Source organism: Aquarana catesbeiana, linkage group LG06, assembly GCF_042186555.1.
Source record: "Aquarana catesbeiana isolate 2022-GZ linkage group LG06, ASM4218655v1, whole genome shotgun sequence".
Classification (NCBI taxonomy): domain Eukaryota; kingdom Metazoa; phylum Chordata; class Amphibia; order Anura; family Ranidae; genus Aquarana; species Aquarana catesbeiana.
Genome location: NC_133329.1, coordinates 251,945,076 through 251,970,368, shown reverse-complemented (window position 1 = coordinate 251,970,368; position 25,293 = coordinate 251,945,076). Strand labels below are relative to the sequence as shown.

General features: G+C 43.0%; 1 protein-coding gene across 8 annotated transcripts in view; it reads left to right on the top strand.

Moving 5' to 3' along the window:
* Nucleotides 1–25,293, top strand: part of HIBCH (3-hydroxyisobutyryl-CoA hydrolase) — a 241,527-nt gene that overhangs the window by 143,126 nt on the left and 73,108 nt on the right. For all 8 annotated transcript variants that reach the window (XM_073633201.1, XM_073633200.1, XM_073633197.1 and 5 more), the window contains 2 exons: nucleotides 12,405–12,491; nucleotides 22,479–22,537. In XM_073633201.1, coding sequence (XP_073489302.1) covers nucleotides 12,405–12,491; nucleotides 22,479–22,537 — 146 coding nt within the window. The remainder of the gene's footprint in view (nucleotides 1–12,404; nucleotides 12,492–22,478; nucleotides 22,538–25,293) is intronic.

Here is a 25,293-nt window from a genome sequence, read left to right as displayed (position 1 = left end):
CCCTGTAGGGTAAAAGACCATGTAGGGCTCTGAAATCATTAACGCCTGTATTTCCAAAACTCTCTTAGCAGACTCCAAAACTTGCGGAACTTCTGGAGATAGAGGGTCCCAACCATTCTGCTGGCCATAGACGTGAACTTGTCCCATATTCTGTCATAAGTGACATTAGTTGTGTATTTCCTAGCCTGGAGTAACATTGAAACGACTTCCTGTGAACAGCCTTGCTCTAGGAACTGAATCCTCTCAACATCCAGGCCATCAGATGGAGCCTCTCTGGGGCTGGATGGAGAAACTGACCTTGGTGAAGAAGATCCTGAGACAATGGAAGAGGTAGTGGGTCCTCCAGACTGAGCTGCAACACAGTTGTAAACCAAGGCCTCCTGGACCAGAAAGGAATTCTCGCTATCACTGAAGCCGAAGACCTCCTGAAATTTGGGTAGGAACCTCACAATCAGAGGCGTTGGTGGAAATATGTATCCCAATTGAAAGTTCCATTGATGAAGAAAGCAGTCCACCCCCTCTGCAGGTGGATATGCCACTCTCGAACCTCTGGCACTTGGTGTTTGGGGGTGTCACTGCCAGATCGATCTCTGGAATTCCCCAAGTTTGGGTCAGGAGATTGAAGACTTGATGGTTCAGGGACCACTCGTTCGACAAGAACTCTCTGCATAAATAGTCGGCTAGCCGGTCCTGAGCTGCCGGAACATATACCGCTCGCAGATCTGATAGAAATATCTGAGCCCATTCTAGGATGGGATGGACTTCCTCCAGTGTACTGCTGAATATATGTTACTGCTACCTTGTTGTCTATCCAGATTAGAACACTCTTCCCCTTCAAGGACGGACCAGAAGCTAGGAGGGCCTGGAAGGCTGCTCTAAGCTTAAGGACATTCGACACTAGATCCTTTGCTTGGAATTGCCATCGACCTTGAGTCAACCTTGAGTTCCGATAGAGAGCTCCCCAACCTTGCATCCGGCTGGCATCCGAGGTGATCACCTTTGGTTCTGGGTGGACTATCGGTCTGTGTCTCCTGAGATTGTTTGTATGCAACCACCACCAAAGTGACTGCTTCACGATGCAATGAATGGTGATCGACTGGAGCATTGATGTTCCATTCCACTGGGTAAGGAATGAGTACTGCATTGTCCTCATGTATCCATTGAATCATCGGTAGGGTGGCCGACATTGACCCTAAGATGCTCAGACAGACTCTTGCTGGAAGGAATTTCGCCGCCATTAGCCTCCTTAACTTTTGCAATAAGGGACCTATCTTTTCCTGAGGTAGACTGACTCTGCTTGATCGAGTATCGAGTTCTGCCCCTAAAAAGGTCATACTTTGAGTCGGCTGAAGACTGCTCTTTTTCCAATTGATCAACCACCAGAAACTCTGAAGTGTGTTGATCAGTATAGTGCGATGTTGAATCAGTATTTCCTGAGTGTCTGCTAGGAGAAGAATATTGTCTAAATAGTGATGGAGCCCCAGGCCTTTCTCCCTCAGAAGCGCGACCAGAGGAAGGAGAGTCTTGGTAAATGTTCTGGGAGTGGAGGAGATGCCGAACGGAAGACACTGAAACTGGAAATATTGATGATCGACTGAAAATCGCAGAAACTTTTGAAAGGCGGGATGTATGGGCACGTGTAGATAGGTGTCTAATAAGTCTACGGAAAGCATCCAATCTCCTAAGTTTACCGCTAACAGAATTGATTGGAGGCTCTCCATTTTGAAGGCTTCTACTTGAATACTTCTGTTGAGTCCTTTCAGGTCCATAACAGGTCGTAAGTCACCTGTCTTCTTTCTTACCAGGAATAGAGGGGAGTAATACCCCCTTCCTCTTTGGGGTGATGGAACCTCCAAAATTGCCCCCTTCATTACTAGTTTCCCCACATATTTGAGAAGTAATCTTCTCTTGATTGGAGATGACGGCAGTCTGGTTGACTGAAAATGGTTTTCCGGTGTTTGGTCTATAAACTTCTATCTGTGTCCATGCTTTACTGTGGACAATAGCCATGCATCCTTTATGTGTTACGTCCAGACTTGCTTGAATTTTCTGAGCCTGGCTCCCACTCTCTCAGGTAGGATGGGCGTACCCTCAAAAAGACTTCTGATTTTCCCCCAACGAGGTGGTTTTAGACTTCTGAAGCCTCAGAAAAGAAGATTGTGGATTCTTCCAATTCCTTTGAAACTCTCTTCCCGGCCTATATGTTTTCGCCTCCATGTACCGCTCCAGAAAGTTGTGTTTGGACCCTTTTGAGGCTTAGGTCTTCTGTCAGAAGGAATCAGACCCGATTTTCCCCCTGGTACCTTGGAGATCGCTGAGTCCAATTTCAAACCAAAGAGATTAACCCCATCATAAGGGATCTTGCACCAAATGGTCTTTGATTCTGCATCCGCCACCCATGGCTTGAGCCACAGAGCTCTTCTGGCCATGAGTGACACCAGCATAGCCCTTGCAGAAGAACGAATGACATCCACTGAAGCTTCTGCCACGAAATCGCCTGCCAGCTTCAATTCCTGAAGAGAACTGATTATTTTCTCCTGGTCAACTCCTGCACAAATGGATTTCTCTATATTAACAGACCATCCAGAAATCGCTTTGCCTACTGTGGCTGCTGCTACCGCAGGTCGACATCCACTTCCTGCTGTGCAGTATGCTTTTTTCATTTCCAAATCGATCTTCTGGTCCAACACGTTCTGGAAAGTTACTGCATCTTCTATGGGTAAAGTAACATGTCTTGCAAGTCGCATTAAGGAAGCGTCAACCACCGACGGGTGGGATAGGGAACTCACCTTCTGTTCCTTCAAAGGATACAATTTAGCTAATCTATTATTCAGATTAGATCTTTTGTCTAATCTCTCCTACTCATCCTTAATGAGGTCTTCCAGCTCTTCGATGAAGGGGAAGGACTCTGGTTCCCTCTTTAAATTAAGAAAGTACTTCCGGACTTTGCGAGGGGTTTCCTTTGCTTCCTCCCATTCTATGGCCTCCTTCACTGATCTTATAAAGGGCTCCACCAGAGTGAAGTCAAATCCAGTAGCAGTCTCTGAATCACCATTGTCAGACTCTGAACCCATAGGAGGATTTTGAGTTACGGAAGCTGTGCTTGGGTCTGCCTTGTTTGGAGTGCTGTCTCCAAAATAGACGCTCGCACGGACTCTCTGATGAGGTCAGTTACCTCTCTTGCATCAGATTCCTTCTCTTTGGTTGCTTCATTGAAGCATGCCTGGCAGGCTAGCTTGTCTGGCAAGGCTGGAGCTCCGCACACCCAGCAGGCATTTGCTGCAGAGCGGGTGTGATGGCTCCTCCAGTGAGGGTGAGAAGGTGATCTTCTATATGAGCGACTCCGACGTGAACGACTATAGTGTGAGTTGGCTGCAACCGGAGTGACGGTGGCGAGATTAGGATCTTGAGAGACTCCTTCTAGATCTTCCATGGCTCGAGGTATGGCTGGAGCATCCATGATGCTTGGATTTGGAAGATTTAGACCTGGAAGGGCTGTCAGAAATCGCAACATTAGCGAATATGCACTCTTTTTCTCTCTTCCATACCTACCATGCATACTGGGCACCTCTTAACTCATATGATGAGGGTGGTCTGCTTGGGCAGTGGTCTCCATGAAGACAGAGCAACAGGAGATAGTATCTAATGAAGCGTAACACAGTATAGAATTGCAAAAGCAAAAAAGAGCAAAAAATGGCTACAAATTAGACATAAGATAAGATGTGGGACTTGCCTGAGATTGAGGACAGCAAGGAACGCCAAAAGAATTTTCCTGCAATGTGCCTGTAACCATCAGCAACAAACTGACAGGTTACAGGCCTGTTTAAATTCGCCGTCGCGGCGGAAATGACGTCGCTGCGCATGCGCAATAACGATTCGTTGTTCCGGGCACCATTTTGGAGAAGGGCAGAGATACTTGTCAAACCACATCACTTCCTGTGGCGCATGCACAGAACGCCGAGGAGGACGTAGCCACCATGCAGGAAGCTACCTAGCCTGTAGAACTACAGAACCCAGCTGAACTTTAAAAATAAATAAAACCTTGAAAGGAATGGGCATTAAAGAGAATGGAGAAAAGGTAGGAGGCCACTGCAATATTTTAGGCTTCTTTAAAGCTTGTATGTGCCAGAGATACTTGCCCCCCGAGACCACCAGATTGGGGCTCTCTCTATAAAGGCTCCTTTAGAGGCTGTACAGGAGAGACTTCCAGCCAGGAGAGGCTTAACCTGGTGGAACGAATATGATAAGGGTGCAGAATCCTGTTCCAATCTTGTCAGATGAGGAAAAAAAGAGAATGAAGGGGGTGCCTCTCCTTCAAATGTATAGTTAATCAATCCTTCTCAGGTTGTGGGGGCAGAGTCACAACCCAGTGTGTGCTGCCATGATGCATCAGGAAAAATGGTTTTCAGAATTTTATACAAATAAATATGTGAAAAGTGTGGTGTGCATTTGCATTCAGCCCCCCTGAGTCAATACTTTGTGGAACAACCTTTTGCTGCAATTACAGCTGCAAGTCTTTTTAGGGATGTCTCTACCAGCTCTGCTCTAGAGAGTGAAATTTTTGCCCATTCTTCTTTGCAAAATAGCTCAAGCTCTGTCAGATTGGATGGAGAGCTTCTGTGAACAGCAATTTTCAAGTCTTGCCACAGATTCTCAATTGGATTTAGGTCTGGACATTGACTGGGCCATTCTAACACATGATTACGCTTTAATCCAAACAATTATATTGTAGCTCTGGCGGTATGTTTAGGATCATTGTCCTGTTGGAAGGTGAACCTCTGCCCCAGTCTCAAGTCTTTTGCAGACTCTAACAAGTTTTCTTCTAAGATTGCCCTGCATTTGGCTCCAGCCATCTTCCCATCAACTCTGACCAGCTTCCCTGTCCCTGCTGAAGAAAAGCATCCCCACAACATGATGCTGCCACCACCATGTTTCACGGTGGGCATGGTGTGTTTAGGGTGATGTGCAGTGTGGTTTTCCGCCACACATAGCATTTTGCTTTTAGGCCAAAAAGTTCAATTTTGGTCTTGTCTAACCAGAGCACCTTCTTCTGCATGTTTGCTGTGTCCCCCACATGGCTTCTTGCAAACTGCAAACAGGACTTTTTATGACTTTCTTTCAACAATGGCTTTCTTCTTGTCACTCTTCCATAAAGGGCAGATTTGTGGAGTGCATGACTAATAGTTGTCCTGTGGACAGATTCTTCCACCTGAGCTGTGGACCTCTGCAGCTCCTCCAGTGTTACCATGAGCCTTTTGTCTGCTTCTCTGGTCATTGCACTCTTTGCCCGACCTGACTCCATTTTAGGATGATGATTGAACATTGCTCTGTGAGATGTTCAAAGCTTGGGATATTTTTTATACCCTAACCCTGTTTTAAACTTCTCCACAACTTTATCCCTGACCTGTCTGGTGTGTTCCTTGACCTTCATGATGCTGTTTGTTCACTAAGGTTCTCTAAGAAACCTCTGAGGGGCTTCACAAAACAGCTGTATTTATACTGAGCTTAAATTACACACAGGTGGGCTGTATTTATTAAGTGACTTCTGAAGGCAATTGGTTCCACTAGATTTTAGTTAGGGGTATCAGAGTAAAGGGGGCTGAATACAAATTCACACCACACATTTTTCAGATATTTATTTGTGAAAAAAATTGAAAACCATTTATCATTTTCCTTCCACCTTACAATTATGTGCCATATTGTGTTGGTCTATCACATAAAATCCCAATAAAATACATTAACGTTTTTGGTTGTAACATGAGAAAATGTTGAAAATTACAAGGGTATGAATACTTTTTCAAGGCACTGTATATAGAAGTCATATATTGTCATATTTTTCATTATATGGTTTATAAAATGCTAAATCAAAAAAACACTGAAAAAAGGTTACTGGGGAACTCAATAAAAATGACCTAGATCTCCCACTTTTTATTTCTTCTTGTGTTGTCAACAGGGCCAAAAATTTGAGAAGATTCAAAATTGTTAGTTACACTAGAACAAGAATAGAAGGAAAAGCCTCCAGTGGGGAAACCAATGACAATTATCCAAGAGGGCATTTCCTTCACTATGATTTTCTTTTACTTGTGTCATCAGGACAGGAAGTTAAGGGAAATATCCTCAATGAGACACAGATAGCAAAAAATTGGACAGGATACTGAAAAAAAGATATGGAATGACTTTAAGATGCACACAAGTGATGTAGGCACTTGGGACTTGGCACATAAAGTATTGATGAGAAAAAAAACTATATGTAATGGACAACTGAAGTATAAATGGGACACAGCCCTTCTTTGTCAAAGTTGCATCCCACCGAAATGGTTGTTTATTTAAAAAAAAAAAAAAAAAAAGGTTCTCATTGGTACTCCTTATCTCATGACTGACTACATCACATCTAATGTTTTATATTGATTTCTGTGTGCACCCGGGCACTTCCAATTATTGCGTATATATTTTAGCTTGTGTTTTAATTGGGAATGGAAAAAAGCACAAAAAGTTATTTTTTTCCAACATAAATGTTATATTAATAGCACAGCCTGGATATTTCCCCCAAAATATGAGCAGCACAGACTTCTGGCTGCAAGTCCTGCCTGTAAGCCTGATTTTTATGTAACATAGTAGGGTTGTACAGCTCAAAGTCAAAGTTCACCTTTCATTTTCAGAGAGCTTTTTCTCTTTTGGCATTATAATGTGATACACGCAAGGCCCCTTTCACAGGGTTTGACCGATTGGGTCCGCCTGCCAGTTTTTTAGGCAGACCTGATAGGACTTTCCTTTGCCCTCTATGGAGCCTGTCCGATGACACCTGCCGAAATCCGATCCTAACAACTAAAAACAGCCGGATGGGGATCTGTTCTCCATCTGTCTAGTGGATCGGATCAGATGGCCCTCAGCTGTAAATAGACAGGCGGTCCATTTACATCCGACTGCCCATAGAGGACAGCACTCTGCATAAGTGGAGCAGAAACAGAAGAACCTGGAAGTGTCCACCCCATGTGAAAGGGGCCTAAGATAAAAAGGAATTTTTAGAAGAACTGCTTTGCTGGTATGTTTGATGCAACAAGTTTTAATGTCATCCTGTGCATATAACCTATTGTCATTGTTGCTTTTTGACAAACTGATTGGCAGGGTGGGATCAAGTCAGGGGCAATATCACCTTTACCTCAACAGAACACAGGATTCAGAAACATTTGGCTTATAATTCTGCCTACAAGAGGATTTAGGCACTGGCAAAAAAAAAAAAAAAACAGTGACCAGCCTAGTTTAACCCCTTCCACTCCCAGCATGTCTCAGTTTTTTTCTAGTATTCCAGGAGGATAGACCTCTTTATTTACTGAGAAATGAATTGCTAACTACATTTTCTTTTTCTTAATGTTTTCTTCAATCAAGACATTGTTAACAGTGCTTGAACTAGTCTTTTTAAGCGGCTATCTAGATAGACATATCTTCAGCAATAGCTCTGGAGGCCTTACCTGGAGCCTGCTAGACTGAATGATTGTGGGACCTGCCTGGAATGTGACCTAGCACTGAGCTCTGCATGTAGCACTTTCCAGACCTCCACGCACTTTGTTACCCGCTGAATGCTTTCAAGGTCCACAGCCATGGCACAATCTCTGATGTGACCTAGAGTCTGAAGACTCATTTATAAGTGAATAGTATAGGAGGCGGTTTCAACAGGCAATAAGATACAATTCTAGTTCCAACCCCCTTTCTAGCTTTATGTCTTCCAACCATCTGGTGTGATTTATTTTCTTTGCCGTAATTCCGCAACACTTCCAGTTTGTGACCCAGTTATTCAGACTGTCTTCCACACCCTGTTTATTTACCAAGTTTCTAGCCCCCTGTGCTTGCCTTGTTACATTCCCAGGGCATCTCCATTGTGGGATATCTGGTTGGTACACATCCTGACCAACGGTGTGGCTCAGATTTTTCAGACCTTTAGACATGTCAGTTGGATTCCGAACCTTTGTAAGTCTGTGTTGGAGCCAATCATTGCTTGAAATATCGGAGTCTGATCCTGGACACACCTCAAGCAAGAGTTTTTCTTCTACAAGAAAACCTTCAAACTCTCCTCTCTGACTCCTCTGTCCAGGTGTTGACCAACTCTTTGCTTCTGCCTTGCCTAGGGTAGCCTCTTTTGAGGCAGTCTCATTTGTCCAGTTTCACTACAGACCCCTACAATTCAACATCCTGTCATCATGGAGCAATTTAGTTCAGTCCTCGGACAAGCCAATTCACCTGATACTAAAGACCAGGTTGTCTATTGCCTCGTGGCTCAGGAATCCAGCTCTGGAGTTGGGGAAGTCCGTCTTTTTGATCTCTTCAAATATCATCCCGATGGATGCCAGCCTGACAGGAGTCCTAAACATTCTGATGGTGCTGGAGGAATTTCTGCTCTTGATAAACATTCTGGAGCTTTGTGTGATTTGATTGTCTCTACAACTCTGAACATCTTGACTTGAGGGTCTCCTGATCTAGGCTCAGTTGGAAGGTGTTACAGCAATGATGTACATGAACCATCAAGAAGGATCCAGAAGTCTTACCACTGCAAAAGAAGTAGAAAACAATTGGTCCTAGCCAGAACTTCATGTTCCAGCCTTGTCCACTGAGGATTGGACAGTTAGCTGACAGACTACCTCACTTGGCAGGACCTGGACCCAGGGGTGTTAAGAACCTGTGTTACAGGTGGGGGATGCCAAATGTGCACCAGGTCTTAAGGAACAGGGCCTTTTCTGATGTGGCAATCCAATACAGTGTTAAAAACCAGGAAGTCCACTTTCTGTAAGATCTATTATTGGCTATACGTAATAGGCATAATATGCTTGGTGCAAGGAAAGAAAAATAAAATACTCAATGAAACAAATCCTGACCTTTTTACAAACAGGCCTGGAACAACAATAGGCCTTGAGTACTAAGGATCAGATCTCAGTGCTTGTGAGCTTGTTCCAAAGACTGTTAGCCACCCATTCATGATTAAGACCTTCATACAGGGTGTTTCTCATGTTGCTCCCACATGCACCCACTTGTTTCTCCATGAGATTTTAATTTGGTTCTCTTGGCACAACAAAACTGCCCCCCAAGCTATCAGGGATATTACTCTTTCCACACTCACTTACAAAGTTGTTTTCCTTGTTGCCATCACCTCTGCATGGCATGTGTTTAAACTTATGGCTTTGTCCTATAAAGAACCCTTTCATGCATTACACAAGGACAAGGGGGTATTAAAAGGCTAGAACTTCCTCCCTTCCTAAGTTGACTTCAGCTTTTCACCTTAACCAGGCTTTTGTGCTACCATCCCTTTGTCCAGCTCCAGCACATTAGAAGATTTCCCTTCATTATCTGGATGTAGTTCAAGCTTTACATGTCTGCCTTGCAGCTACTGCCTCCATTGAAGCACAAAGTTTCCTGTTAATCCATCCAGCTTCTCTTTCCACCAATTCTCAGTGGCTTTGACAAATCAGCCAACTGCTTCCAAGATTTGCAAGGCTGCCATCTAGTATTGTGTTCACATGTTTTACCAGGTGGATGTTTGTTTATTGTTAGGCTTGCCAGCATTTGTTACTGTATTGCCCACCTGTTGGGGTGCTTTTAAATGGTCCAAATGTCTCTAAATCCTGTATCCCTAAACCACTTAGCAACTTTGTGCCAGATTACGCACCTAGTACATGATCTGACATTTCCGGGTCTGGGGTGCGTACGTCGCCGGCAAACCACTCCCGACGCGATGTCCGCCGGGACCCGCCGATCATTTGGGACGCAAGCAGAGTGGCAGTCTGCCTATGTAAACAAGGCAGATTGTTGTTCTGTCAGCGGGAAAGGCTTTGATCCTGTGTTTCTGCAAAGCAGGAACACAGATCTTTGCCTTCCCCTAGTCAAAGCACCTCCCCCACAGTCAGTAAGTACAACATAGGCATACATCTAACCCTTTTAGCACCCCTGAGGTTAACCTCTTCCCTGCCAGTGTCATTAGTACAGTGACAGTGCATTTTTTTAGCACTGATCACTGTATTAGTGTCAAAAAAGTCCCGAAGTCTATTGCTGCGCTAGAACAATCAATAAAAATACTTTTTTATATATGAATGCAGCCGCTAGCACCCCAAAGTCTAATACAAACTCAAACAAATATATATATACAAAATAGATGCAGCGCTAGTGGTATTGCAAAATTGCACAATTTACAAGTGAAAATAGGCTAAAATTGAAAGACTAAAGCAGAATCTCGAAATTTCAGTCCATAGATGGACATTAATTGTTTCATTAATAATTTTTACATTTTATTTTTATTTTTATTTGTATCTATTTTGTATTGACTAATAACATTACTAAGATTGTTGCTTTGTGTGAATTATATAATTATTTAATTTGCTTATATATGTGGCATCTATACAGTCTTTGGCTTCCTTTCTGAGTTTGCTGTTATAATAATAATTTTTCTATTTGGTTATTCTATATTTCACTAGATGGCGGAGTTCTTTGTTTATATATGCGGCTCTCTTACTTGTTTTCATTGTATAAATGGGTGGCCAACAGTTAAAATGGCATTTCTACCTTGTATTTATTGCTATAAAAAGCCACAGCCAGTAGTTAAGAGCGCAGTGGGATTATATAAATGATATGCATGATGACACAGTCACCTGGCAAAATCCCAGACGACGTCTGGTAGTGACGAAACGTGTAGGGTGGGGCCTGCGACGGTGACGTCATCACGTTTTTTCCTCTCAGGAGGTTGGACAAGCGAATCAGGAAGTGAAGCGAAGCCTGTGGAGATGCCGCGGTACTCACCAAACGACATATTGTCTTGTTGCCTATAAACGGCTTTTATCTTGTAAGTGCAACCCACTTATTTTATTAAATTCAGATTTTTCAAAATACTGCACTATGGGAGCAATTCTTTTTTGTATTTACGAGTCTTACTAGTAAAGCGGAGGTTTCAGACACTATTAAAGTTTCTGGGGAGACCTATTTCCCTGAGCTTGGTGAGACCATTATTCTAGTGGTCACGGAGAGCTGGTAAGCAGGTTACTTACTCTCACTTGGGTGTGGAGCTGGATACACATTGTGTGAAGGAGTTTCACATTTTCCTCACCTACAGCTTATCATCTATACTAAGCACAGATGGTTGTTTTAATTTTTCATCTATGGACTGAAATTTCGAGACTTTGCTTTAGTCTTTCACTTTTAGCCTTTTTTCACTTGTAAATTGTGTAATTTTGCAATACCACTAGTGCTGCATCTATTTTATATATATGTATTAGGTCACCGGTCCCCAAAAAGTGTCAAAAGATTCAGGTGTCCGATTTGTCGGCCGCAATATCGCAGTCCCCCTATAAGTCGCTGATCGCCACCATTAGTAGTAAAAAAATAAAAAATATCCCATAGTTTGTAGACACTATAACTTTTGCGAAAACCAGTGCGCCTATTGAGATTTTTTTTTTACCAAAAATATGTAGCAGAATACATATTGGCCTAAATTGATGAAGAAATTTGATTTTTACATTTTTTATTGGGTTTTATTGCAGAAAGTAAAAAAATATTGTTTTTCTTTTGATCAGAGGTGATCAAATACCACCAAAAGAAAGCTCTATTTGTGGGGGGAAAAAAAAGGATCAAAATTTTATTTGAGTACAGCATCGCATGACCACGCAATTATCAGTTAAAGTAGCACAGTACCGTATCGTATCACAAAAAATGGCCTGGTAAGGAAGGGGGTAAAATCTTCCAGAGCACAAGTGGTTAGTGAATAAATAACCAGTACAAAGATTTGTACTCGCCATAAAATATTTTTCCTTGAGTTCATTGAGGTTCCAGCCCGCTGTGTTAAAATCATGCTTTTGGCACTGCTTTGTTACAAAACCTGAGGCATGCTCAGTGGAAGGTATAACAGGCTGCTCACTGTTGTTTGTTTACGAGTGTCCAAATTCTCCTGTAGGCAGCAGTATAGCCCAAATGTGTCTAAATCCTATGTCACTCAATGAACTCGAAGAAAAGGATTTTACTGTAACAACAAAAACCCTGTAATTGCGGGATCGTTTGCTGCAAAGAGAAGCAAAAAAAGAGTTATATCCGATCTGTTTTCCTCCTTCATGGCTTATAGAGCTTATGCAAAACCCTGACGATATTAGACATAAGGCACAGCTCACAATGCTAACAGATCAGAATAAGGTATTTTTAGCGGAGTCAAATGAGATTTAAAAATAACAATCACTTGGCAGAAATAAATATCCTTATATTTGTGTTAAAGTGTTGTGAACTGAGCCTCTGGTGTTATCAGAATTTTCTATATAACTGCAGTGTAAAAGCTTTGTGGTTACATTGTGGCTACAGAAGCCGAACAGAATGTAGTGTTTTTTTGTGATCAGATGGTTTTTTTTCATGTATTTTATTAATTTAATCAATTGCTTTATTAGATTCCATCCCTTGAAAAAGACCTTACATGTCTGAAAGAACCAACCAAAAAAGATGTTGCCGAAGTACTTGATACCTATCAGACAAAGGTATGTGAATACCCCTGTATGTATTTATCTGACCTAGTGGCTAATCTCAATCAAAAATGTAAACTAATATTTTAAATAAAATAAAAAAGAAGAAAGGAGGAATAAAATCTATTCACTCAACATTTTGGTCCAAGAGAACGAGAGAAAAGAAGCAAAGTATAAACAGGCTTAAAAAGAGAAGGGGTATGTAGAGAGTTAAAGAATTACTAAAGGGTAATTTCTTCAAGGGCAGACAGCCTATTTTAAAGAGTAAATTTAATTTAAACAGTATCACATTATGACAGAAAGTGGAGCGAGCCTTCGCATTATAGGAAAGATTACTAAAGCAATGTAGTCCAAGTATTCAGAAACTACTTGTATGAATTGGCATGTGTCAGGCCAACCCATGTTCTTTTGTTCACTAGTAATTCTAAATGCAGGTTTTGCACCACTCATGTCAGGCAACACAGCAAGGTTTGGAACCTGGCATTCTTACTGCAGTAAAGCATTACAGTTTGGTCACTCCCTGCCCCCAGAATGCAGTGATTGTATAAAGAAGAAGTGGCAGTAGATTGATGAATCATTCAACTGCCCTGTTAGCACTCTTCTGTCAGCATATTCCCTGATAGCACATGTACATACATTAAAGACTAACAGGCTCAGGGTAACTGCCATCTTACTTCCAGTGTAAGTTCTGCTATAGAGGGCATTGCAAAGTCTATGAGCCCTTGCACACTGGGGCGGTTTGCAGGCACTATTGCGCTAATAATAGCGCCTGCAAACCGCCCCGAAAGTGCCGCTGCTTTCATTCCAGTGTGAAAGCCCCGAGGGCTTGCACACTGGAGCGATGCGCTGGAAGGACGGTAAAAAAAGTCCTGCCAGCAGCATCTTCGGAGCGGTGAAGGAGCGGTGTGTATACCGCTCCTTTACCGCTCCTGCCCATTGAAATCAATGGGACGGTGCGGCTATACCGCCGGCAAAGCGCCTCTGCAGAGGCGCTTTGCGGTGGTATTTAACCCTTTCTCGGCCGCTAGCGGGGGTAAAACCGCCCCGCTAGCGGCCGCATACCGACGGTAAAACGCCGCTAATAATAGCGGTGTTTTACCGCCGACGCCGCCCCCCGCCCCAGTGTGCAAGGGCTCTAAGTAAAGCCAATTTTTTTCAATCAGGTTGTTGTTTTTTGTCTGTTTCCCACTTGGGAGATTTCTATTCATTTCCTGTCCGAAAGATGCAGCAGGTAATAAAATCTCTTTAAAGCAACGGTCTCCAACCTTTTTGGCACCAGAGATCGGTTTTGCCAAGGGAAAATTTTGCCCAGGACCGGGGGCATCTGTGCAGGTGTTAGTGCTTCAGTCATCCCGACACAATGATTGATTAAAATATAATGAAAGAGTTAAACTCACCATAATGCAGAATCAGTGGAAGCCCTGAGCCTGTCACTTGTCACTGTAAAAATTATCACAAAAAGGTCAGACGCCAATGGGACAGATTACTAGGAAGAATATTCCCAAACAGCTCTAGGGATCCTTAGCAGCTTAAGACAACCCCTGGGAGGGGGGTAAACCATAGACGCAACCACCAAAACGTCTCTCGACCAAAAATTGCACTTGTCAAGAGTTGTCAGAAAGGTCTCTTAATAAAAAATATTGCAAGGCTCGCAGACCTACTGTATGGGAGTATAGACGTGTAGAGTGAACAGAAGTCTAATGAAGCCCATAGGTAGCCTTCTTCCCAGTGATAATTCTGTAATATTACTAGAATATGATTGTAATCTGTAATGAACGCAGGGAGGTTAGACACAATGGCCTATATATTAAAAAAAAATCTATATATTGTGATAAGCTTATTCTACACATCTATTCCCCATACAGTAGGTCTGCGAGCCTTGCAATATTTTTTATATAGAGACCTTTCTGTCAACTCTCAACAAGTTCGATTTTTGGTAGAGGGAACTCAATTTTGCTTGCAACACAACTATTTTATGTTCCCAGACCAATTCTTTCTTCAGCTATGGGGGCTAATTTGGCACCTTGCTATGCTAATGTTACAATGGGGTACTGGGAGGAATTAGCCATTTGGAACAACAACCCGTTCACGCGTCACATTGTGTACTATGGCAGGTGCATTGACAATGTTCTGTGCATTTGTTATGGGATCGTGGAACTATTCTCCTCCTTCGTTTCCCATTGTAACAATAATCAGCTCGGCCTACAGTATTTACCCAATTCCTATCTTGAAGAAGTGTCCTAATTTAAAGATTTCTTCTCAACTTTTGCTCTGGTGACAACTCTAATGCCTTGTACACACGGTCGGATTTTCTGTCGGAAAATGTGCGATCGGAGCTTGTTGTCGGAAATTCCGACCATGTGTGGGCTCCATTGGACTTTTTCAATCGGTTTGAGAGCGGGCTATAAAATTTTCCGACAACAAAATCCGTTCGCGTCAATTCCGACCGTGTGTGGACAATTCCGACGCACAAAGTACCACGCATGCTCAGAATAAATTCCAAGATGGAACGGCTCAGTCTGGTAAAATTAGCGTTCGTAATGGATATAGCACTTTCGTCACGCTGCAATGTTTTAAATTGTTTAATGCAGCGCACTCTCTTCTTCTTTATAATGCTAGAAGAATGAAGTTGTTTTGCTGCTCATATTCACACAGACTTCTCACAAACTTCTTTCTTTATAATTTTTGTGATTTCATGAATATAATATTTTGATTTGTCACATCTCCTGAAAAAAAAATAATAATAATTTGGATGTTTTTAGAATTTTTTTTGTTGTTTGTTTTTTTTTAAATCCTGATCTCCTGTTATTATTTGTAAATATTTATTTTTTTACTCCAGAATAGGTGTGGGTGTGTTTTGTGTGTCAAGTTACCACAACACGATTATTATCTTGTATTATTTAATATCAAGGAGATTGCTTGGTGTTGGTGTCTCTTGTTAATTTCACATTGTACTTTTGAAATGTACCTACCTCCTCACAAACAAACTGTCCTTTTTGAAGGAAAACACACATAGGCGAGTATAATAAAAAAAAAAAAAATACCTTTATTAAGGGGTCCTAACCAAACAAAGAGGAAGACAATGCTGGATAAACTGCAGAAATTGGCGAAGCCTTTGTCCCCCAGGGTACACATCAGTTATTTTAATACAAAATTGGTGGCCTGAGGAGTCCATATATAAGGGAGTACAATCTGGTCCAGAAGTCCAAGAGATCAGGACTGTGGTCATACAAGAGCCTGCATCTTTTGTCAGACCAGACTGAGCCCAAGTCATCACTCTCTGGTCTTCCTTACATGCTTCCTTCCAGGCTGTGGCTCTGGTGTTGGAGGTGTGGCAGGAGGAGGAGCTCACAAACGTGGCTTTGGCTTGTGAGTTGGCCCCTCAACCCCTTATTTAGGGCTTGGAAGATGATATACTCACATATTAGGCATTGGCCCTCCTCCATTTCCAGCATTTTGCAGGCTGTTATGTATGCAAAGTCCTCTTGAACACTGTGGGGGGTTCTGAGGGCCGCAGTAGCCTTCCAAAATAGGCTAATTGCTGCCTCCTTCATGTTACTCCTCTTCCTGACACTTTTTGGTTGAAGGCGGAGGGGAGGGACCTGGGTATCGGGCAGGCTACTGGGCCCAGCCATCTCCTGGCTGAGACTTTCCTGCGTATGAAAAAGGAACATAGTTTTAGTTTTTGGTTCATCAATCACAATCAGAAATTAGGAATCCAAACTAATATAGATTTAACATAATTAATTTGACCAACAGAAATATTTAGAAGAATGCTATACCTGGCTCAAGCTGGGCTCCTCCACCTGTTGCTGCCTGGAAGGCCCAGGTTGGGCGTCAGAAGCCTCAGCTGAGGTGGAAGGAAGCATGAAAGGAAGACTGGAGAGTGCTGGCCTTGGTTCAGTCTGGTCTGCCAGAAAATGCAGTCTGTCATAGAACCACAGCCTGGGGACATAAATGGCATCTGCAGCTGCTGATCTCAGGGAATCCTGGACCTTCTTGCGCTCCCTTAGATAAGTGCTCCTCATGCCACCAATTAGGGCCTTCAAATAGGGGATGTCTGCCATGGGGATCACCGGCTACACAAATTCCAGCAATTGATCCAGCGCTGCCTTCCTCTTTGTTTGATTCTTATAATGTGGGTGGTTTACCTGCCACAGACAGGGCAGCTCCCTGTATATATCAATGAATATGCAGATAAAATCCTGATCATTCAATATATCCATTTTCTCTGCAAGACACAACACAAGACAAACCCTAATGTCAGGCTAAACTCTCCTAATCTTGTCCCAATATAGGCCTCAATCTATAAGCAGTATAGGCCCAATTTTAAATGTTACTTTCGTTATCACGAACGGCGCTTCCTATACTCCTTCCTCCGCTCACAGATCGTACATACGGCACACGTGTGTTACGCTTTATATACACTGCGCATGCGTGAATTTCCGCCCGCCCCTGCCATTCTTTCTAGTCTATAACGCGCCCCTTCTCGTTCAGCACAGTGGGGAAGAGCACATGGCGGAGACACAACAGGTGCGTGCTAATAGCAGCAACGAGGAGGAGGAGGAAAGGCCGGAGCCAGAAACGTCACAATCCCGGAGGAGAAGATTTAAGGCATCAAATATGTCTTTTGTAGACATGGTGGAGATGGTCGACATATTGAAGAGGGCCGACTATGATGGGAATTATGGACCTTACCCCAACCCAAATGTCAGAAAGGCCAAGATCATGGCGAAATTTGTGAAGAGTCCGCACCATAATTTTGGGGTACGTCGATCCAAGGATCAACTGAGGAAGTGGTGGTCGGACCTCAAAATCAGGGAGCACGATCAGTATAGAAAGATCAGGAGAGTGCTGCAAAAAAGTAAGTAGTTGTCCTATGTTCCTATTCTTTATTTTTATTATGTTCCTGCTGCTCCATGTGCTTTTCTTTACTGTTGTACAGTTTAAAATGGCAACTTTCATGTTCATGGACACATTATTCGTTCGTAGGAAACATTGTTTGTTTGGCCAATAAAACACCATGTTTTGTACAGATGCAGTTCAAGACATTTTTTATGGCCTACTTCTTCTAAAATAATTTCGTTGTCTAGATGGGTTTGTAACTAGAATGAAATGCAAACTAGATTCTGTGTAAGGAGAGGACACTCAGCAGCTGTTTACACATCTGGACGCTGGAGCACTAGTGTGGAACACCAGAACATCCTTTTTATTAGGGGGCCCACACAGGTGCTCCAGTGTATACTATAGGGGTGACTCCATCTGTGAAGCTTGTACAAAACAGGTAAGTATTCAAGCTTGACAAAGGACAAAAATATTTCTTCATCTTGCAACTCTGCCAAAACAGACAATTGTACCCCACTTCCAAGCAATGTTTCATATTCCTATTTCTGCCATAAAATATCTGTGTGCTAAGTATACCTATTTTTGTTTAACATAGGGGAGAAAAGACTCGGAGGACACCACTCATCAGAGGAGACAACAGACCCCCCACCTCATGAAGAAGTGGAAATCCCCCAAACCAAAGCAGAGGAGGAGGAGGGAGACATTGTGGAAATAGTCACCTCAACAGGTGAGTGTCTGCTACCACAGGCTCAGGTAAGAGATGGATGCCGGCATATTTATAATACATGGTGTGTGTTTTTTTTTTTTTTTTTATATTTTAGGTGATCGTGATGTTGTGGACGAAGGTCATTTCACCAGTGAAAGTGCCCAGATCCTGATCGGGGAGATAATGGGGTGTAATAGGGACTTGTAAAACATCAAGCAAAACATCAATGATGTTTAAAACAAAATGAAGAACATCATTGATGTTTTAGGGAGAATTTAAAACCCCTAGAAATCCCTAACTTATTTCTGCTTTGTGATTGTTTTTTTCTGACAATTTTGTGATATAGAAAAGAAAATTTTGAAGATGCACACACTGTATCAACGTGCTATCTGCCATCACGGGAGATCAATGTACGCGTTTTTGGGGTGCAACCCCTTCCTCAATAATAAAGTAGCTGAGAGCAAGGGGTTGCACCCACAAAACACGTCCATTGATCCCCCATGATGGCAGCTAGCACATGACACTAGGCAATTTGTGTGCATATTCAAAATTTGGCTTTTCCAGGGGTAATTTCTCCCCATCTGCTGAACGCAATATCAAACACAGTTTCTAAATACCCATGTCTGATATTGCCTTCACTTTCTATAAAAGTTGAACTTTGTAAGTTCAAGAGTTGTGTATTTCTTTTTGGTTTTAAACATGCCTGTTTTGCCTTAAAAGCCAATTTCTACTTTTAATGTGACCTAAAAAATTGTTATACAACAAACATGTTGGTTTGTTCTAAAAACCTTTTATAAATGCACATGTGATTGTACTTTGATTAAAAAGACTGAGAATCAACAATGTGTGGCTTCTTCTTTCAATGCTCAAAAGCATTTTTTGTAGTAAAGTTGGTGTTTTCAGTGACAATGGGGGTTATTTACAAAAGGCAAATCCACTTTGCACTACAATTTTACACAATCACGCCATTTTCAGGACTCCCCAAATTTCAGTCATGGTCAGCTAAAAGAAAGCCAAGCAGTAAATCAAAGCAAATATTTGTTCAGTTTACAATATATTTTTATTTAAAAAATGTCTCAGACATTGTCTGGCATATCGATGGCCCCCCTACCCGCAAAGTATTCAATTTATATTATACGGACCTCGCGGGCACTCTGGGGGGGCAAGCCAGGACGGCCAGTTGCAAGCGCCGTCAGGGTTGGTTCATTAATATGAATTCTGGCCTCAGGCCCAACTGAGCCAGCATAGTTCCAAGAATTTCTCCTTAAAAAGTTGTGGAGAACACAGCAAGCCAGGATGATGTGATTGAGTTTATATTCCGCCATGTGTATCGGTGTAAGAAATAGGCAGAACCGGCTGGCCATTATTCCAAACGTGTTCTCCACCAGTCTTCTGGCTCTGGCCAGAGGGTAATTAAAAACCCTCTGGTCCGGGGTGAGGGTCCTCATAGGGAATGGCAGCATAAGATGGTCCCCCAGCGCAAATGCTTCATCCGCAACGAAGACGAATGGGAGTCCTTCCGCATTGTCTTCTGGAAGTGGCAAGCCCAAACTGCCATTCTGGAGACGCCTGTAGAACTCCGTGTGGGCGATGACTCCACCCTCTGACATCCGGCCATTCTTCCCCACGTCCACATACAGGAACTCGTAAGTAGCCGACACCACCGCCAACATCACAATACTATTGAACCCCTTGTAGTTGTAATCGTATGACCCCGAGTTGGGTGGTGGGACGATGTGGACGTGTTTCCCATCAATTGCCCCGACGCAGTTAGTTAAGTCCCACCGCTGGGCAAAGTGGGAGGCCACAGTCTGCCATTCCTGTGGGTTGGAAGGAAACTGTGGAGTCAAACAAGAAAAATAAATTAATCATTTTGCACATAAACATTGAAAGCAGATTAGACACAAACATTCTTGGCAAACATCAGTATAACATTTATTTTAGGGAGTATTTAAAGACATATGTAAAAGGACCACCTATCAGATTCCCCCCTCCCTCATGGGCCATTTAAAACATTTTAGGAGGGGGGGATGTTTTGGACAGGTAACCCTCTCCACTTTATTTAGAGATGAATGCCTAAATAATGTGTATTACCTTGGCCAGCCCCTCCTTACTTAACTATTGGCAGCCCACTGGACAGGTAAGAAGTATCATAATACAAAAATATGAATACACACTACACATTTTAGCACAATCTTACATTCTGCAATTACCTATCAAGATAATAATAGGATAAAAAAACTTTAAACAGTACCATTTGAAAGTATTCATGCAGGCCCTTGCACTACATGCTTTGGGAAATTCATCCAGAAATTTGACCACAAAAGAAGTGGGTATAGTGTGTATGGGTTTGGAAAATCAGCTGAGTTAGCAGTTGGGGGGAGGGAGGGTTCCAAATGATTTTGGGACCCAAAAATAAAAAAACCTCTGGCACTCTGCCTGAATTTAAAGCACACATCACAATTTTACACATTTTAGGGGGTATTTAGGGTAAAGCACTACTATGGAGCTGACAAATTACATTGTTAATTGAGTAGACGAGGTGGATGTAGGCCCAGGAGAGCATGCTGGGGAGGTAAGTGAAGGCAAATATGTATGAAAAAAAAAAAAAAAAATTTGAAAAAAATCCAGGATGCATTTGGACAAAGGGGACATTCACAGCATATTACAATCATGATAATTAGGGAATGAGGAAAGAAATACAATATATTAACAAACATTAAATACAATAAAATGTGATGTTAAAGGATAAATCTAACCTTAATATAGTCCTTCTGCAGGACCTGGATGATGGCAGAACAGGTCTCTGGGATAATGATCCCCAGAGCCTGGGGGGAGATGCCTGTCGAGGACTTGAGGTCCTGCAGGCTTCTCCCCGTCGCCAAGTACCGAAACGTGGCGACTAGCCTATGCTCCGGAGTGATGGCTTGCCTCATGCAGGTATCCTGCCTGCTGATATAAGGGGTCAGCAAAGCCAACAAACGGTGAAATACGGGGTCCGTCATCCGGAGAAAGTTCCTGAAATCGTCAGGATTATTCTCACGGATCTCATGGAGCAAAGGCATGTGACAGAATTGGTCACGCTGGAGCAACCAATTCTTGGTCCATGAACTTCTCCTCGCCCTGTTCATGGACTGGGCTTGTGTCAAAGTAAGGACCCCAACACCAAGCCCCCGCACAGCACGAACTCTACGATGAGTAAGTTCACGCAACATGGCTAGAAAACGGTCGGCTGGTCAGAACGAAGTAACACAACGCACTGAAGAACAGCAAGGCCTGTGAAGAGCGACCTGAAAATCCGTAACAAACGGACAAGAACACAATGACAAGTCAATGGGAACTTGCTGCACGCACTGAAGACCAGATATAAACCCACAAGCACAAACTGAACAGCAGAAAAACGATCTGAAAACCACGAGTCTGAAAAAGCGCGAATCGTCTCTCACCAAACTTTTACTAACACGATATTAGCAAAAGGAGCTCAAAGGGTGCCGCCCTTGGTATTGAACTCCCCTTTTATAGTCTTGTCGTACGTGGTGTATGTCAACGCGTTCTTGGCGTTCGGAAATTCCGACAACTCTGTGTGACCGTGTGTATGCAAGACAAGTTTGAGCCAACATCCGTCGAAAAAAATCCATGGATTTTGTTGTCGGAATGTCCGATCAATGTCCGACCGTGTGTACAGGGCATAAAATTATGGATTCCCCATTACTTTCTCTCTTAGTAACAAAGGTCACTATGACTAGTAGAGGGTGAATTTCCCAAGCCAGGATCAAACAGCATTATAACAGGGGGTCAAACACTTCTCAAGTGTATATTGAACGATCGGGTTTAGGTAAGAAAAAGGGGGGTTCAGGGGAGCAGCTGCACCACTGAAGGTTTTTCACCTTTTTTTTTTAAATATATATTTATTGTATAAATATATATAATTTTTTTTTTTTAAATATATATTTATTGTATAACATATTTGTGTTTTTAAAATGTGAGTGGAGTTTAGCTGTACATGTATCTATGGCAACGATTATTTTTTTTAGGTTAAGTTTAGTTAAAACACCCTTTTTTTTGCTGTCTATGCCTCATTTGGGATGTTTTTCTTAACCTTTGTTCCGGAGACATTACATCCAGTGAAAGGTAAATCTTTCCAAAGTTCAGAAAAATCCCTTCTGAGAAGGCTCTCACCAGAACATTTGTCCCTATTGAGACATTTTCCCTCACCCTCCTCCTGGTGACAGCCTTAACATTTTCAATTTCTTATCACCGTTGACCATGACCACCAAGCAAATGTGAATCTCCCCATCAGAGACAGGGGCAGCAAAAGGGGTTCTTTTACTTGTTGTCCTTTAAAAAAAACTATTACAAAAAAAGTTTTGGCTATAGATACACTATAAATGAAAACTAATATTCAGTAATACTTTAATCACTGACATGTCCCCTCAACCTCTGTTAACCAGAGTACAGCAGATGAAGAGAAGCCCTTTATTCTTGCCGAACACTTGGACAAAATAAACAGGTACAATATATACTTATTGTCTGTCTGTCTACCTAAGCGTCTATCAGAAGCACAAAAGAAAATACAGTGCCTTGAAAAAGTATTCACACCCCTTGAAATTTTCCACATTTATTCATGTTACAAACAAAAACATAAATGTATTTTATTGGGATTGTATGTGCTAGACCAACGCAAAGTGGCACATAATTGTGATGTGGAAGGAAAATGATAAATGGTTTTCAGAATTTTTTTACAAATAAATATGTGAAAAATGTGGAGTGCTTTTTTCAGCCTCCCTTACTCTGATAACGCTAACTAAAATCTAGTGGAACCTTCAGAAGTCACCTAATTAGTAAAAAGAGTCCACCTGTGTGTAATTTAAAGTGATTGTAAAGGGGCTTTTTTCTTTTTTTTTTTTTTTTAAATAACAATCATGTTATACTTGCCTCCTCTGTACAAGGGTTATGCACAGAGCAGCCCCATCCTCCTTTTCTGGGGTCCCCAGGCGGTGCTCCTGGCTCCGCCTCCTCATCAAGTGCCCATGGGGGCACTCTTGCGGGCACGCTCCCGAGTCCTGCTGCATCTTCTATTGACACAAACAGGACTCTGCACTGCCTCCGGCTCCTGTGTCACTGGATTTGATTGACAGCAGCGGGACCCAGTGGCTCCTGCTATCAATCTATCCAATGAGGACCCAAGACAGCAGCTGGACTCATTCTCGTCGCTGGAACGATCGGGTTTAGGTAAGAAAAAGGGGGGTTCTGGGGAGCAGCTGCACCACTAAAGGTTTTTCACCTTTTTTTTTTTTTTTTTTTTTTTTTTACAGAAAAGAGTTTTTATTTACAAAATAGTCAGCATTCAACATAAAGTGTCTTATTCGTTACAGCATTAAAGCAAGGCATCTATTCAGGAGTGTAACATCCCACTAGTCCATATCTTCGTGCTCCCTGTATATCCTTTTTTCTTTTTTTAAGCAGAGAAAAGATTGTTAATTAACAAATCAGCATTACTGAACATTCAGCAGTCAAGATAAGGTATCTTATTCGTTACAGTATTAAATCAAAGCATCTATGCAATAATGTAACATCCCACTAGTCCATAACTACAAACTCCCTGTATATCTTATCTGGTGGGATCTAAAGATATTTCCATCTGGAACCTACCCTGGAGATCAGCAGGTTGTATAGCCGCCACCCCCCAGAGGGCCGTTGTTTGCATAGCAAGTTAAGTTCAGTCATCTTCCGACGTGGACGGACGGTGCCCCATGACCGAGGGGGGGACAAATGTCCCCAACCGAGCAGAGGGGAGTCCATCAGTAGGTCCTCTATTCCCGGCCCCTCAACCACGCGCAGCCATCCAGGTCGACCAAACCTTGTCGAACTTGGCAGGGCACTGTCTGCTCTCATGGTAATACTGAGTCTACCGCCTTCTTCCAGGAGCTGAGGGTAGGGGGTTCGGCTGACTTCCAGTGTAGCATTATCACCCTCCTAGCATAAAACAGCAAAAGTGTGATGGAGAGTTTAGTGTACCTGTCGCCTTCCACATCACCCAAATAGTTCAACAGAAGCACCATGGGGTCAAGTGACAACCTGGTTCCTCCAATGTCGCTAAGCATCTCCGTCACTCCCTCCCAGTAAGGTCCGAGTTTTGGACAGGCCCATACCATGTGTCAGAATGTCCCTTCGCCGGTCCTGCCCTGGGGACAGAAGGGGTCAATATAAGGGTAAATTCTGGCCATTCTGTGCGGAGTAAAGTAAGCCCTGTGAAGAAATTTGAGCTGTATGAACCTGTCCTTAGCTGCTATCACAGTTGGGATGTAGGTCGAGACGCAGTCCTCCCACTCGTCCTCCCCCAACGTCGGTATATCCTCCTTCCATTTGTCGAATGAGCGGGTAGGTTTGACATCGTGAGCTACCGTCAGGTATAGATACAGAGTGGATAGAGTCTTCCCCATCACGCTTGAAGTCAGGAGTCACTCGATGGAGTCTGGTTCCAGAGTCAGCCTGTCTGGGAATTGCGCCCTCATTGCATGTCTCAGTTGCCAGTATTTGAAGGATCGAAGGATCTGGGGAGGGAGTGCTGCCGCTTTATGTCCTGGAAGGGCATAAGCTTGCCGTCAGCTATTATGTGTTTTAGGGTGGTGACTCCCCGTTTGGCCCATTGAGAGGGGTCTGGTATTTCGTTGAGATGGGGGAGGGTGGGGTTGCCCCAAAGCGAGGTGTGTGGGGATATGCAATTGGACTTTGCATATATTGCCCTGGCCTCCCTCCAGGCTCTGATGGTAGTTTTCATAGGGATCGTCAGTGTATGGGGGGCCTTAGGACCCCTATACACTAAATTGGTCAGGGCCGCATATGAGCCTAAAATGGCAGCCTCAAGTCTCACTGAGGGATTTTGTCTGGGCTGGGAGAACCACCAGCTTACCGTAACCAGTACGGCAGCGCAGTAGTATAACAAAAAGTTTGGAAGGGCGAGACCCCCTCCCGACAGAGGAAGGTATAGCACCCGTTTTGCCACTCTAGGGGGGCCTTCCAGCCCAGATGAAAGAAGTCAAGATCCCCTCTAGACGTCTGAAAAAATATTTGGGTATATGGGAGGGGGTGTTGCAGAAAAAGTATAGAAATTTAGGAAGGAACACCATTTTGAGCAGGTTAATTCTGCCCACGGGGGGGTGAGCGGTAATGTGCGCCAAGCAGTACATTTTATGGTAAGCTGGGAGATGAGAGGCTGCACATTCTTTTCTAAAATCTTGTGTGTGGTGTTGCTAATTTTGATGC